Genomic DNA, 16,898 nt, shown 5'->3' with positions numbered 1-16,898 from the left:
TGTAGCTTGCATTTATTCACTTAACATGTAGGGGGCATTTTTATTTTTTATCCTTTTTCAAGTTTTTATTTAAATTCCAGTTTGTTAATGTACAGTGTAATATTAGTTTCAGGTATAGAATTTAGTGATTCATCACTTACACACAGTACCCAATGCTCATCACAACAAGTGCCCTCCTGAATACTCATCACCAATTTAACCTATTCTCCCACCTACCTCTCCTCCAGTAACCCTTAGTTTGTTCTCTGTTGTTTCCTTGTTTGCCCCTCTTTTTTTCCCTATGTTCATCTGTTTTGTTTATTAAATTCCACATGTAAGTGAAATCATATGGTATTTTCTTTCTCTGACCAATTTACTTTGTTTATCATTTATACTTTCTGACTTCATCCATGTCATTGCAAATGGCAAGATTTTATTGTTTTTTTATGGCTGAGTAGTATTCCATTATATATATATACCACATCTTCTTTATCCATTCATCAGTAGATGGCCATTTGGGCTTTTCCCATAATTTGGCTATTACTGATAATGCTGCTATAAACAACAGACTATATGTATTTTTTTGAATCGATATTTTTGTATCCTTTGGGTAAATACATAGTAATGTAATTGCTGGATTATAGAGTAGTTGTATTTTTAACGTGTTGAAGAATCTTCATACTGTTTTCCAGATAGGCTGCACCTGTTTACATTCCCACCACCAGTGTAAGAGTGTTCCCCTTTCACTGCAACGTTGCCAACAACTGTTATTTCCTGTGTGGTTCATTTTAGCCATTCTGAAAGGTGTGAGGTGATAGCTCATTGGGTTTTATCTATATGTTTGTTTTGAGAGAGAGAGCGAGAGAGCATGTGCATCTATGAGCAAGGGAGGGGCAGAGAAAGAGGGAGAGAGAGAGAGAGAGAGAGAGAGAATCCCAAGCAGACTCTGCACGCTCAGCATGGGGCCATATGTGGGGCTTGAACTCATGAACAATGAGAGAACGACCTGAGCTGAAATCAAGAGTGAGACACTTAACTGACTGAGCCACCCAGGCACCCCTCTCATTAGTTTTGATTTGAATTTCACTGATGATGAGTGATGTTGAGCATCTCTTCTGTTAGCCATCTGTATGTCATCTTTGTCTACTCATTTCTTCTGTTCAGTTTTTAACTGGATTATTTGTTTTTTGAGTGTTGAGTTTTATGAGTGCTTTATGTATTTTGGATACTCACCCTTTAACCAGTATGTCATTTGCAAATATCTTTTCCCACTCTGTAGGCTGCTTTTTAGTTTTGTTGATTGTTTTCTTCACTGTGCAGAAGCTTTTTATTTTGAAGTAGTCCCTTTGAAGTTGCCTTTGTTTCTCTTGCTTCAGGAGACATATCTGGTAAGAAGTTGCTATGACTGATGTTAAAGAGGTTACTGCCTATGTTCTTCTCTAGGATTTTGAATATTTCCTGTCTCACATTTAGGTCTTTCATCAGTTTTGAATTTATTTTTGTGTAGGGTGTAAGAAAGCAGTCCAGTTTCATTCTTTTGCACACTGCTGTCCAGTTTTCCCAATACCATTTGTTGAAGAGATTGTCTTTTTTTATTGGATATTCTTTCCTGCTTTGTTGAAGATTAGTTGACCATATAGTTGTGGGTTCATTTCTGGGTTATCTATCTGTTCCATTGATCTATGTGTTTGTTTTTGTGCCAATATCACACTGCTTTGATCACTACAGCTTTGTAATATAACTTGACGTCTGAAATTGGGATGCCTCCTCTTTGCTTTGCTTTGCTTTGGCTATTTGGGCTCTTTTGTGGTTCCATACAAACTTTAGGATTGTTTGTTCTAGCTTTATGAAAAATGCTGGTGGTTTATTGATAGGCATTGTATTAAATGCGTAGATTGCTTTGGGTAGTATACACATTTAAACAATATTTATTCTTCCAATCCACGAACGTGGAATGTTTTTCCATTGCTTTTTGTTTTGAGTTTCCTTCATTAGTGTTTTATAGTTTTCAGAATACAAATCTTTAACCTCCTTGGCTAGGTTTATCCCTAGGTATCTTACGGTTTTTGGTTTAATTGTAAATGGGATCAATTTCTTGATTTCTCTTCTGGCTGCTTCATTATTGGTGTATAGAAGTACAACAGATTTCTGTATATTGATTTTGTATCCTGAGACTTTACTGAATCCATGTATCAGTTCTAGCAATTTTTTGGTGGTCTTTTGGGTTTTCTACAAAGTATCATGTCATCTACAAATAGTGAGAGTTGGACTTTTTCCTTGCTGATTTGGACGCCTTTATTTTTTTGTGTTGTCTGATTGCTGAGGCTAGGATTTCTAGTATTATGTTAAATAATATGGTAAGAGTGGACACGCTTGTCTTGTTCCTGACTATAAAGGAAAAGCTCTCAATTTTTCCCCATTGAGGATGATATTAGCTGTGGGTTTTTTGTATATGGCCTTTATTATGTTGAGATATGTTCCCTTCATCTATACTTTGTTGAGGGTTTTTATTATGAATGGATATTGTACTTTGTCTAATGCTTTTTCTGGATCTGTTGAGAAGATCATATGGTTCTTATCCTTCCTCTTATTAGTGTGATGTATCATGTTGGTTGATTTGCAAATATTGAACCATCTTTGCATACCGGGAATAAATCCCACTTGATCATGGTGAATGATTCTTTTAATGTACTGTTGGATTTGATTTGCTAGTAATGTGTTGAGAAATTTTGCTTCCATGTTCATCAGGGATATTGGCCTGTAATTCTCTGTTTTAGTGGAGTCTTTGTCTGGTTATGGAATCAGGGTAATGCTGGCTGGAAGTCTTTCCTTTTCTATTTTTTAGAATAATCAAATAAGAATAAGTATTAACTCTTCTTTAAATGTTTGCTTGAATTTGCTTGTGAAAGTCCATCTGGCCCTGGACTTTTGTTTTTTAGGAGATTTGTGATTACTGATTCAGTTTCTTTGCTGGTATCAGTCTGTTCTAGTTTTCTATTTCTTCCTGTTTAACTTTTGGTAGTTTCTATGTTTCTAGGAACTAGAAACTTTATCATTTTCTTCTAGATTGTCTAATTTGTTGGCATATAGTTTTTATAATATTCTTGTGTAATTATTTATATTTCTGTGGTAGTGGTTATTATTTATCCTCTCTCATTTGTAATTTTGTTTATGTGAGTCCTTTATCTTTTCTTTTTGATAAGTCTGGCTAGGAATTTATTAATTTAATTAATTTTCTCAAAGAACCAGCTCCTGGTTTCATTGATTTGTTGGGTTTTTTTTTTTTCAGTTTATCATTTATTTCTACTCTGTTCTTTATTATTTCCCTTCTTTTGCTGGCTTTAAGCTTCATTTGTTGTTCTTTTTCTAGCTCCTTTAGGTGTAAGGTTAGGTTGTTTATTTGAGATTTTTCTTGCTTCTTGAGGTAGGCCTTTGTTGCTATATACTTCCCTCTAAGGACTACTTCTGCTGCATCCCAAAGGTTTTAGACGATCATGTTTTCATTTTCATTTGTTTCCATGTATTTTTTAAAATTTCTTCTTTAATTTCCTGGTTGACCCATCATTCTTTAGTAACATGTTGTTTAACCTCCTTGTATTTGTGGTCTTCCCCAATTTTTTCTTGTGACCGACTTCAATTTTCATGGTCAGAAAGTATGCATGGTATGATTTCAGTCTTTTTGTACTTGTTGAGGCCTGATTTGTAATCTAGTATGTGATCTACTCTGGAGACTGTCCTATGTGCACTTGAAAAGAATGTATATTCTGCTGCTTTAGGATGAAATGTTCTGAATACATCTGTTAAGTCCGTCTGGTCCACTGTGTCAGTCAAAGCCATTATTTCCTTGTTGATTTTCTGCTTAGATGATCTGTCCATTGGTGTAAGTGGGATGTTAAAGTGACCTACTATTATTATATTATCATCGATATGTTCCTTTATGTTTATTATTAATTGCTTTATATGTTTGGGTACTCTCAATTTGGGAGCATAAATACTTATAATTGTTAGATCTTGTTGGATAGTCCCCTTTATCATGATATAGTGCCCTTATTCATCTTTTGTTACAGTCTTTGTTTTAAAATCTAGTTAGTCTGATAGAAGTATTGCTTCTCCAGCTTATTTTTATGTTCATTGCATGATAGATCTTTCTCCATCCCCTCACTTTTAATCTGCAGGTGTCTTTAGGTCTGAAATGAGTAGGCAGAGTATAGATGTGTATAGATCCAGAGTATAGAGTATAGATCCTTTTTTTTTTTTTTAATCCATTCTGACACTCTATGTCTTGATTAGAACATATACATTCTTGATTATGTCTCTATGTCTCTTATGATTATTCTCTGTGTCTTGATTAGCCATTTACATTCAGAGTAATTATTGATAGATATGTATTTAGTACCATTTTATTACTTGTTTTGTTGTTGTTTCTGGAGATTTTCTCTGTTTCTTTCTAGTCTTTGTCACTTTTGATCTTTCCTTCCCACTCAAAGAATCCCCTTTAATATTTCTTGCAGGGCTGGTGTAGTGTTCATGAAATCCTTTAGTTTTTGTTTGTCTGGGAAACTCTTTATCTCTACTTCTGTCCTGAATGACAGCCTTGCTGGATAGAGTATTCTTGGCTGCAGGTTTTTCCCATTGAGCATGTTGACTATATCATGCCACTTTCTTCTGGCTTGCCAAGTTTCTGTGGAAAGATCTGCAGCTAACCTTATGGGTGTTTCCTTGTAAGTTAGGAAATTTCTTGTCTTACTGCTTTTAGGATTTTTTCTTTATCACTATATTTTGCAAATTTAAATATAATATGTCTTGGTGTTAGCCTACTTTTGTTGATTTTGATGGCAGTTCTTTCTAACTCCTGGATTTGGATGTCTGTTTTCTTCCTCAGATTAGGGAAATTTTCAGCTATTATTTCCTCAAATAAACCTTCTGCCCCCTTTTCTCTTTTTCTTCTGGGACTCCTATGATACAAATGTTATTACCTTTAATGAAGTCACTGAGTTCCCTAAGTCCACTCTCATGATTCATCATTCTTCATTCTTTTGTTCAGCTTCATTATTTTCTATAATTATGTTTTTAAGTTTTTATTTATTTATTTTGAGTGAGAGCATGGGTGTGCAAGTAGGAGGGGTGGAGAAAGGCAGAGACAGAATCCCAAACTGACAGCATGGAGCCTGATGTGGGGCTCAAATTCACAAACCATCAGATCATGACCTAAGCCCAGATCAAGAGTCAGATGCTTAACTGACTGAGTCACCCAGGCATCCCAATTATTTTCCATAATTCTATCTTCTATATCACTTATTCATTCCTCTCAGTCTTCCATCCTTGTGGTCATTACATCTAGTTTGTTTTTAATCTCATTTATTATATTTTTTATATCTGCCTAATTGTTTTTCAACTCTTTTATTTGTGTAGTAAAGGTCTCCCTGATGTCTTCTATGCTTTCCTCGTGCCCAGTGAGTATCCTTATGATTGTTATTTTTAAATCTCCATAAGTCTTATTACTTATATCTGTTTCAATTAGATTTCTAGCCATGACTTTTTCTTGTTATTTCTTTTGGAATGAATTCCTCCATCTTGGCATTTTGTCTAGGTCACTGTCTTCTTCTCTGTGTTAGAAAAACCTGTTGTGTTTCCTGTTCCTGAGAGTAATGGCTCTATGAAGAGGTTAGATAGTATCCAGGGCCTGGTGCTTCAGGGAGTATCTCTGGTGTGTGCTGCATGCACTCCACTGCTGTTTTGGCTGCTCTATCCCTTAGGTCGGTCCTCTGCAGAGGTTCTCCTTATCTGCAGTGGGCAGTGTTTGGACCTTGGCCAGAGTGTGGTCAGTTTTAGGTAGGTGTCTGGCCTCCTTAAATGATACTTGATGCTACTTCCACTAGAACTGAAGCTTTGCAGAACTCTGTCGTTAGTAGACCTGATGTGTGCAGGGGTTTGTGCCGGTGTTCTTGGAGAAGGGCCTGTTGCACTGGTCCTTTAACAAACTTGCCTGAGAAAAGCAGTATGAACAGAGCACAGGAGGGTGGGTCTTGGTGTAAGCAGGTTAAACAGCCAGTGCTGGTAGTGTTGATGCTGTGATTTTTTTTTTTTTTTAAGTTGGTTTATGCCTACGGGTAGAGGAAGGAAATGGGCTCCAGCTCCTTTGTCCTGGAAAGGGGACTGGTACATGCTGCTCTCAGGGAGGCACTCCCAGAAGAGCGAGTAATTTTCCCTAGTGTCTCTCAGGTGTTTTTCAGATTGCTGTTTTCACACTGTTTGTCTCTAGGTTGCTTGCCTATCTGGAGCAGCACAGTGAACTTTGGGTTCTGTCCCATCCAAGCCTGCTAACTTTTAAAATTCCAGACTTCAAAGGAGTGCTGAGAAGGCGGGGGGGGGAGCTGCCCTGGTCTTCGGGTGAGTCTCACCTCACTGGAGTTGATGCAGGTTTGACTGAGAAGGCAGTTGCGCCGGAGCACAGGGGCATGGGATTTGGAGCAAAGCAGGCTAACCAGCCAGTGTCCAGGTTAGCCTCCCACAGCAGGTGCCTGTACCTATGCCGAGGGGGGCGTGGAGAGAAGGGGCACCCACCAGCTCTTTTGTCCCCGGAGAGGCAACATTACCATTCACAGATGTGCTCCACGAAGTAGGAACCATCTCTCCCAACACGTTAGGCGATCCCCAGATTGTGCCATCTGCCCTGGCATTTGCTTGCCTGCCTTCTCTCCAGAAGTAGGGCAGACCCCTCAGGTCTCTCTTCCCAGCCCAGCCAGTAGACCTCTAAAACTCCATTCTTTGTGCCCCACTGGTTGCAAAAACTCATGAAAATCAGCCCCTCGTGTTTTCCCAGCCAAAGGCTTAGTGAAAGTGTTCTCCTTGTATGTAAAGCCTCCTTTGCCTCCATAGCACCTGTGATCTGTTTCTCCCCCAAACCATGTCTCTGCACCTCCTACCTTCTTCCACGTGGCCTCTTTTCTCCCTCCAGTTGTACAGTTTGTTCTATCAGTCCTCGGGTCAATTTCTTGTATATTCAGAATGATAGTTATTTAGCTATGTTCGAGGGATAAGGCAGGCCTAGGATCCTCCTACTGTGCTTCCATCTTAGCTCCCCCTTCCAATAAAAACTGTAGTGCGCATTTTTCTGTATCAAAATACATAGATGTTTCTTTCTGCTTAAGAATTATTTAAATATTCTGCTTATGTGCTTCTAGCATAATGTATTTGAAGTCCTCTAATGATAGCTATTTAGGTATTTTCCCAGTGCAAACAGTGCTACAGTCAAATTTTTGTACGTATGTCTTTGTGCATGTGTGAGCATTTTGTAGATAATAGCTGTAGAATTAATAGTCAAAGGATATATACAGTTGCAATTTTGACAGATATTGCCAAATTGTGGTTATAGATCCTAGAGCTTAAAATAATAGGAAAAAGAAAAAAAAATAATAGTAACGAGGAAAAGATTAGAACCATTTGTTTCTTTGTTTTTTTTATTCTTGGAATCTTTTCCTAAGCCTGACAAAGCTCAGATGTCACAAACAAAAAGACTGATAAGATTTGTCCTCAGAATTTTTGTCATTTTCTGCATGGCAAAATTGTAAACACATTCACAGCGCATTAACAAAATGGGGACAATTTTTTCATACTACATAAAATGACAAAGGCTTAATTTTCTTAATATATAAATAGCTATTACAAAGCAATAAGAAAAATACAAGTACCCAACAGAATACACACTTCATAAAAGTGTTCATCTTCACCAGAGTAATCTTGGAAAAAGTCACTCTGATTCCACTATGAATAAACAATGGGAGTGAGGAAATGTGGGAGAGGAGGGGCCAAGAGGGAAATGAGGAGATTGGTAGTTGCCATTCTAAATAGCTTATCTCTTTTTAGTCTCTGCCCATTTGTCTTATTGTTTTCTTGAAAGCATTTATCGCTATGTATGATGACTTGTTTGTTATTAGCTTTTTGAGAGCACCAGTTATGTCTCTGTTATTCACTACTCTATGTGCAGTGTCTAATACCATGTCTCACACATAGTAAGTCTTCACTCAAGGCTGTATTTGTTAAGTGAATGGTGCCATATACTTTTACAGACACTAAAAAGAATGTGATAGATCTATGTGCTACTTACATATTAATCTTATGGAGTAAAAAGTATGATTCATCTTTGTTTAAATATATATCTTATATGCACAAATATTTTTCCAGAAGGATACCAAAGTTAATTGTAGGTTGCCTTTGGAAAGAGAGTGGAGGTGGGGTGGGGAGGGAGATTCTTCACTGAGAATCATTCGGTATCATTGGTATTTTATCGTGTTTGAATTTTTTTTACTTTGTGCATGTATCATTCTTTCATTAATAAAGGAAAAATAAATCTTAAAGCCCAAAATATTAGTTGGAGAAGAAAGGTATGATCTCTGCATCAAATTTTAAAAATATATTTAATATTTACATGGAACTGCTCAAGCATATAATTGTTAGCAAAATCAATACATTCCAGGTCTTCTCTTTTTTATACACAGATCGTTTTCAGGTTTGTGCTTTTTCAATTAGGGAAACAGTGATTTGATCTGTTTTGTCTTGCAGTGTTTTCTCTTCAGTCATTGAACAAGTCCCTGCAAAACCAATTACAGGAGTCACTGAAGAGCCAGGAATTACTACAGAGTAAAAATGAAGAACTTTTAAAAGTCATTGAAAATCAGAAAGATGAAAACAAAAAATTTGCTGGCATATTCAAAGAGAAAGAGCAAACTTTACTTGAAAATAAACAACAATTTGACATTGAGACAACAAGAATAAAAATTGGTATGTATTTGATCTGTGGTTGTGGTCACATTTTTTAAAAAGGAAAAGGAAACTGAAATTTTATTGTGGTTTCAGAATTGGAGGAAGCCTTAGTCAATGTGAAAAGCTCCCGGTTTAAGTTAGAAGCTGCTGAAAAGGAAAATCAAATATTGGGAATAACATTACGTCAGCGTGACGCTGAGGTGACCCGACTGAGAGAATTAACAAGGTAATGTTGACTTCATATGAATAATATGCCTCTTGTCAGATTAGTTATAGACTTCAAAAACAATTTTAGATCTGCTCTCTTTCTTCCCCTTTGTCTCTTGTCAATGTTTTTGCTAATTTCTAATAATGTTTTCTTCTGCTCCATTTGGGTTTAGAAATGCCAAACCTGACTCCATGCTTTTTTAAACCATGTGATTCCAGGTAAAGGGCTCTTGTAAAGAAAGAGCTTCAGCCTATTATATGTACGTAAGCTAAAGACTCACTTAGCAAATTGTTAAGAGCCCTCTGGCTCTGAAGCCAGAGAGACCTGAATGGAATCCCAGCTCTTCCCTGTGCTAGCTGTGTGGCTTTAACCAAGTTATTTAACCTCTCTAAACCTCAGCTGAAAGTGGAGCATGACTAGGGTTGATGGGAACACTAAGAAATAATTCATATGAAGCACTGAGCACAGGAAGCCCTCATGCCAGATGATCTTGGGAAAGTCATCGAGCCTCTTTGAGCCTCAGTTATTTCATCAGTAAAGTGAGGGAGTTGGCAGCAACCCCTAAGAGCCCTTTGTTCCCTGACATGTCTTTTCTCAAATAAATAAAATCACTGCACTCAATTATTTTTACATGATACATACTTTAAAAGTACAGTCTTCTCTTGAGACTTTTGTTAAGAATTGGATTTACAACTGCTTACTTAAATCCTAGAGGAGAAGTCCATTATTTAGGGCCTGAATATCATTAGATCTAACCATACATTTGAATGATACTGGAAGTTTATAGTTCAAATATAAAATAATTTTTAATATAAAATAATCTTCATATTACAAATGAGAAGATCCATTTTGAATGACAAACTTTTAAGAAAATAGATGAGATAATAATATATATATAATACTTAATCTATTTAATTTTATAAACATTTGAAATGATTCTGTATAAGCTGTATTAACATAGAAATACTGCTTTTTTTCCACATTCATATTGCACTCAAACTTTTACCGAACAATGGGGAAAAGCAAAAGACACTTGTGTATCCATGTAGTATTATAATTAATTAGGCTCTAGTCAGAGTTTCTAAAATGTTGGCTTTTATCACTTTTTTTTTTTAATTTTTTTTGAATGTTTTTTATTTATTTCTAGGAGAGAGAGAGAGAGACAGCGTGAGCAGGGGAGGGTCAGAGAGAGAGGGAGTCACAGACTGAAACAGGCTCCAGGCTCTGAGCTAGCAGTCAGCACAGAGCCCGACGCGGGGCCCGAACCCACGAACCGCGAGATCATGACCTAAGCGAAAGTCGGACCCTTAACCGACTAAGCCACCCAGGCGCCCCTGGCTTTTAATACTCTTATTCAAAGTAAAAGTGAGAGGATGTCCCTTCTTATGAAAGCCTTCATAAAGTCTCCAAAGAAAGCATCTCCTCTTTTTTGAAGAGTAATTTTGGGATGAAAACTCTGTTATTATCAAATATTTATGGTAAAAGAAGCCGGTCACAAAAGACCAAACATTGTATGATTCCACTTAATATGAAATGTTCAAAATAGGCAAACCCCTGGAAACAAAACATAGATTAGTGGTTGCCAAGGGCTGAGAGAAAAGGGGAAGTTTCTTTTTAAGGTAATGAAAATGTTCTGAAATTGGATAGAGGTAATGATTATATAACTGTATGAATATACTAAAAACTCAGTGGTACACTTTCAAGGGGTAAATTTTATAGTAAATTATGTAACAGTAAAATTTATTTTTAATTTTTGTGATGTTTATTTTATTTTATTTTATTTTATTTATTTATTTTTTTGAGAGAGTGTGATCAAGCTAGGGAGAGACAGAGAGAGAAAGAGAGAGAAATCCCAAGCAGGCTCTGTGCTCTCAGCACAGAGCTTGACTCGGACTCGAACTCACCAACTGTGAGATCATGACCTGAGCTGAAACCCAAGAGTCTGATGCTTAACCGACAGAACAACCCAAAGGCCCCTCAATAAACGTTTTTTAAAATGTACCTGTGGCAAATAGTCCATTTGGAAAAGAAAAATAGGATAGCAACTCAGCATGGTCAGGTTCCATGACCAGTTGCTTGGGTGTCCCTGGGAGCATCTCCTCATTTAAGGGGCATGGTGCTCAGCCTCTAGCAGGAAATGCAGTGGAGGATCTAGTTGCCTGAGAATATGCTTTTCTTCTCACAATGCTTTTCTTCATACTACTAAACCTAGCTCCTTTATGAGCATGAAATCAGAAGCTGGTTTTATTTTTTATTTATAATGTACTTTGATTTTTTTCCCCCCAAAGTCTTCTCTCATGTCTGTTTTGTTTGTCCTCGTTTATGATGGAAAGATTTTAATAAACTCATTTTCACAGATGGGGAAACTGAGAACATACAAGTTAAATATTAATAGGAAGTTAATAAGCTGGGACTAGAACTCATATCTCTTAATCCCTAGCCAGGGTTTCTCTCTTACACATGGTATGTCCTTAGCTAAAATAGTTTATTCCTGGTAACAACAATTCCTGGTTAACTGCCTAATTTAGTCTAAGTGAACCTTAGCAGATTTTTTTGTTTTGTTTTGTTTTACCTGAAAAATGTAGGGATGAATGGATGGATTCATTTGATTATTCATTTATTCATCAAACATTTATTGTATATTCCGAATATACATGTGTGAAATACAAATATATGTAATCATTTTAGTTGCTAAATATCCATGTCATCAAACTAAAAGCTTAATTCTAGTGCTTTGATGATGTATATAGGTAGATACATCCTTTTTTAAGAATCAACTTGACTGAATACCATGTAACATAGTGGTGCATTTGTGGAGAAGATTGATAACAAAAATGTAAGGACAATTTTCAGAGTAAGTAATAGTTTAATTATTAGAGAAATTAGCATAAATGGAAGCCCAAAGAAATGAAAGGACTTGCCTGCCTTTCACAGCTAGTTGGGGCCCACGCTAGGACCTGAACCAAGATTTTAGATTCCCTCTTCAGCCTTGCTTTATCTTTTGGAAAGGACAGCTTCTCTCTGAGAAAAGAGGATGTGTTTTTGAGAGATTCTTCTAACTTTGTACCCGCTCATTCTTTCAAAATAACACAGTCTGCTTTTTCATTAGGAATGAAAAAGGGTTTGTTTGCAAGTAGAGCCTTTTAACACCAACCCTAACGTAGAAGCATAGGATATGAAAAAGGTTATTACTTCTTTTATATTATCTGCTTTTCGAAGACTGTGTCTGAAATACTAGGTGTAAATGTTTTACTCTCTTAAGACTCCAAGATATTTCCTGTCAGTTTTTTCCATTGTTGTCAAGGATGTTTTCTTCTTATACTGGGCATAAATCCTGTGTCTTGACTACTAGCTCAACTGTTAGATTAACAGGTCTTTTTAAATGATTATAGAAACATGGTAAGTGAGGGGCACCTGGGTGGCTCAGTTGGGTAAGCATATGACTTCGACTCAGGTCATGACCTCTTAGTTTGTGAGTTCAAGCCCCGCATCAGGCTCTGTGCTGACAGCTCAGAGCCTGTAGCCTGCTTCAGATTCTGTGTCTCCTTCTCTCTCTGCCTCCTCCCTGTTCATGCCTTCTCTCTCAAGAAAAAGAAAGAAAGAAATGTGGTGAGCAAGCTTAAATTAGCACAGTGTCTCACAGAGTTTCTACCCCTACATTCAGTAAGAGCTTCAAAATGCCAAGTATACCCATGGATGATAATTTTTGTATTGTCAAAACAAAAACAAAAAGTTGATAGTTGAGCTTAATTGTATAAAAATTCATCCACGTTGGTGATTTATACTATGTTTGGTGATACCCTGTGCAATTCAGTTAATTAGGAACAAATACTATAGCTGGGCTACTGTGACGACTTTAATTTTACTTTTGCCAGAGGGTAAAGCGGCACCATCTAACAGTAGAGCTCAATCTTCACTTTCAACTATTCTGTCCATCTTCCCTGTAGTCATACATCGCAGTAAGAAAGATGCATATTTTTTGTATGTGTTTTAAATAGTCTTTTATAAAGATTTCAAAAAAATTTCTAAATGCCTTTTTCAGACTGTTAGGGAAGGATAGTGGTACTAGAAAGTACACATATGAGTTTTTAACAAATACCCTAAACCATGTCTCTCTCTCTTCTCCAACCTTGAATAATTTTGAAATATATTCTTACCACTTTCAAAATTTTGCTATAGCACATGCTATAAGACCATTAAAATGTGAGGAAATTAATATGTTTTCAGTAAACAAGTAGTATTCTCATAGCTTCTAAGAGCACTGTTACAAGGACTGATAGTTATTTAAATTAGTGTATTTTAATTAATTTATTTTTTGAATGTTTTATTTATTTTTGAGAGAGACAGCATGAGCAGGGAAGGGTCAGAGAGAGAGGGAGACACAGAATCTGAAGACAGGCCCCAGGCTTTGAGCTAGCTGTCAGCACAGAGCCTGATGAGGGGCTCGAACCCACAAACCTTGAGATCATGACCTGAGCCGAGCTGGACGCTTAACCGACTGAGCCACCCAGGTGCCCCAAAATTAGTGTATTTTTATAAGTAGCTGAGAACCTTGAATTTCTTATTATAAAAATGTGTCCGTTTTCTAAACATCAAAAATCAATGTACTTTAATAGTATATTCCATAGAATAGAAACAGAAATATATCTACTTTGTAGCTATTCAGGTGTTCGTATTGCTTTCTTTAAAATTTTGACATACTGTCATTTCTTTAGTTACAGAGATTTTTCTTTTAGTTTTGGAGGTAATGGTGAGTCACATTTCGTTTATAAATCAGAAGCTTAATGGTTGCTATTAATTTCCAGAGATTAAACTCTTATTAATGTCATTATTTCTTTCTCCCTTTCTTCATCATTGATTTTGTTCACAGTGAAGATGACATTTTTATTAAGTCTGGAAAGAAAGCTCAAATTAAGTACTCCTTTTCTAAAAACAAATAAAAATGAAAGTTCCAGTATGTAGTCTGATCAAATTAATTAGTGGATCATTCTTCCTTTCAGAATTTTTTTAAAGATATCTTCATACAACATATTTTTTCTTTTAATAATAGCTTGTTGGCTTCTTGAAAAAGGTCTGAGGAAAAGTGGTAAGAACCATTCCCATTTGAAGAGCAGTCAACTCAAAATATGTGTAAGATGACAGTGTAATAAGTAAGCCAGGTTAGAAAAAAATTTGTTGTTTCTTTTGTAGGAAAAAACCCACTTTTTCCAAATCCAGAGATATAATCACTGCTGTTTAGTATAGATTTCCTTTTAGTATTTTATTTGTTATGGGTGACTGTTTTTACAAAAAATAGTATTATTTCCATGTTATTTATGGACTGCTCTTTTAAATTTAACCTTAAGTAATGGACATCAACAAATATTCCTTACAGCACAACTATAACTATGGTGCAATTAGAGCATAATTTACCTAAATCATTCTACTCTATTTGAAGATAAAGATACTAAATCCATCTATTTTCTATTCTAGATTATATTTTTGTAAGTGTATCTTGGGTACAGCCTCTTGGCATATATATGTAGGATGAATTCCTAGAAGTGCAAACTAGTGGGTCCAGAAATGTGGGATATACAGATATTTAAGTCATCTGATGTATTACCAGTTTGCTCTCAGGAAGGGTTACTCCAGTGTACACTCTCACTCGTAGTACCTGTGTCTGCAAGAACCTCTGACAGTGGGTACCATTCTTATTTTACCATGTTAATTTGATAGGCCCCCAAAAAAATCACATTTTAAAATTTTGAATTTCTCTAGTTAAAAGTTGAACTTTTAAAATATGCTTACTGGCTAGTTTTAATCTTTTAAAATTTCCTGTGATGTCTTTTGTATCTTTTTAAAAATTGATGTATTTCTTTTCTTATTGATATGTAAGAACATATATATGATTCAATTCAAAAAGTCCAAAAGCTTGGTAGAAAATGGCTTTAATAGGACTACTAATAAAAGCTGCCATCAAATGAACACCCATAAAGCTGTTCTAGTAGTAATAAACACCTTACCCTCATATTTGATTATTTTATCTTACTTAATGTTCATTGTAATTCTGAAGTAGATATCTTCATTTTGTAATTGAGGAATTTGAGATTCAGAAAGGTTGAGTGACTTGCCTAAGATCATAGCTACTGATAGTATTTGATTGCATTTCTGTCTAACTTCAGATCCTGAATGGTTTTTCATATATCACACTTCTCCTGGTACCTAACTGTTCGTCATATCTAATTATACCAGATATTTATCTCTGGCTATCCTTTTTTCCCAGTATTGTTCAGTGTCCTTTGCATATATATTTTGAATGGTGAGAAATAACTTAATTACTAACAGAATTTGTACCATTTTGCAATGTTGCTCTACAGTAAAGCATCTTATACCCTAAGAGAAAAGAATGCTGAGCCTCTGTTTCTAAATATCATAATATTAGGTTTGATACAGAGTAAGATCTTTGATTAATTTGTTATTGTAATTTACTTATTCCAGAGTGCGTTCTGTGATTTTTGCTTTTAGTTGTTTTTTTTCAATGTTACGAATCAGGTGCTTGCCTCAGATCCTTTCTTTGAAAAAGGCTGTATAAATAAATAAATGAAATAAACACGTAAAAAGAATAATTAGTGTACTAACTTCTTCTTAACAGAACTTTACAGAGCAGTATGGCAAAGCTTCTCTCAGATCTTAGTATGGACAGTGCCCGCTGCAAGTCTGGAAATAATCTTACCAAATCACTTTTGAACATTTATGAAAAACAACCCAAGTGTGACCCAATCCCAGCTCACACTTCCATAATGAGCTACCTAAAAAAGTTAGAAACAGACCACGCTTTTACACATTCAGAGCCACTTTCTACAGTTAACAATGAGGAGAACATAGAGCCAGGTAGACCTTATGAAAATGATTTGCCCTCCAAAAGCCCTCAGCATGGTAACACAAGGAACAAGGAGGAAGTGTCAGCCCCTGGGATCATTCCTACCCTTTCAAAACAGGATTCTGATGAGGAGAGCGAAGTTACAACTTTAATAGACGATGAGTGTAATTTGGATAATACAATTTACATTCCATTTGCTAGAAGCACTTCTAAAAAGAAATCGCCATTATCTAAGAGATTATCCCCACAGCCACAGATCACTGTGGCTTCACCACAGCTGGTCAGCAACAGTGGACTTGTCTCTGAAAAAGACAATAAATCGTGTGCACCCAGAGTTTGTTTCTCTTCCAAAAAGGAAGCAGAAGAGACACCTGAGAAACTTTCTAGAAGAGCTGACATGGAAGACAAGCAGCTCCTCAAGAAAATCAAGGAAGCCATCTGTAAGATCCCTGCCACCCCCGAGGAGCCACCAGAGCTGGCGGCGTGTCCCGGCCCCTCTGCTTGTCAGAGCGGCGGCATTCAAGTGAAAGGCAGTGCTGTTTGTGATGGTAGCTTTTTAAATTCTGACTTGACGTCTGACTGGAGCATCTCCTCTCTTTCAACGTTCACTTCTCGAGATGAGCAGGACTTCCGAAATGGCCTTGCAGCACTGGATGCCAATATCGCTAGACTCCAGAAGTCCTTAAGGACTGGACTTCTGGAGAAATGAACTCAGAAGAAAAGGGATTGAGTACCTCTGTTTAAGAATAGAACTTGGCTACCTTGAATGTATATTTTAAATTTCTTTAGAGAAATGATTTATATTAATTATGTATTATAATTAATTGTATGAATAATAAATTTACTTTGGAATATATTGACAGTCTGGAGCTTGTACAAACAATTCATCTTAAGAAATTGATATTTGTTAAGAGAAGAAAATTGTAGACAACTGGGAGTATCATAAGTAATATTTTACTACTTACTTAGAGGTCTTTTCTTACCCATCTGGGCTAAGGGTACAGGTCAGGTTTCTCTGCTTGTCCTAAAGGATAATGGGAAGGGAGTCTCTGGGTACAATTTATTGTATTCAAATGAGGCTTTCTTTTC

The 16,898-nt window shown here is 36.2% G+C and overlaps 1 protein-coding gene across 2 annotated transcripts in view; it reads left to right on the top strand.

Moving 5' to 3' along the window:
• CCDC14 (coiled-coil domain containing 14) overlaps nucleotides 1-16,665 on the top strand; it is a 49,163-nt gene extending 32,498 nt beyond the window's left edge. For both annotated transcript variants that reach the window (XM_039240668.1, XM_039240669.1), the window contains 3 exons: nucleotides 8,542-8,760; nucleotides 8,836-8,968; nucleotides 15,582-16,665. In XM_039240668.1, the coding sequence (XP_039096599.1) occupies nucleotides 8,542-8,760; nucleotides 8,836-8,968; nucleotides 15,582-16,518 (1,289 nt within the window). In that variant the 3' untranslated portion in view covers nucleotides 16,519-16,665. The remainder of the gene's footprint in view (nucleotides 1-8,541; nucleotides 8,761-8,835; nucleotides 8,969-15,581) is intronic.
• The last annotated feature ends 233 nt before the right edge of the window (nucleotides 16,666-16,898 follow it).

This window comes from Hyaena hyaena, unplaced genomic scaffold (assembly GCF_003009895.1).
Source record: "Hyaena hyaena isolate Hyena2069 unplaced genomic scaffold, ASM300989v1 scaffold_180, whole genome shotgun sequence".
Classification (NCBI taxonomy): domain Eukaryota; kingdom Metazoa; phylum Chordata; class Mammalia; order Carnivora; family Hyaenidae; genus Hyaena; species Hyaena hyaena.
Note: the sequence above shows the minus strand (reverse complement) of the source record. Positions and strands in the feature narration are given on the sequence as shown.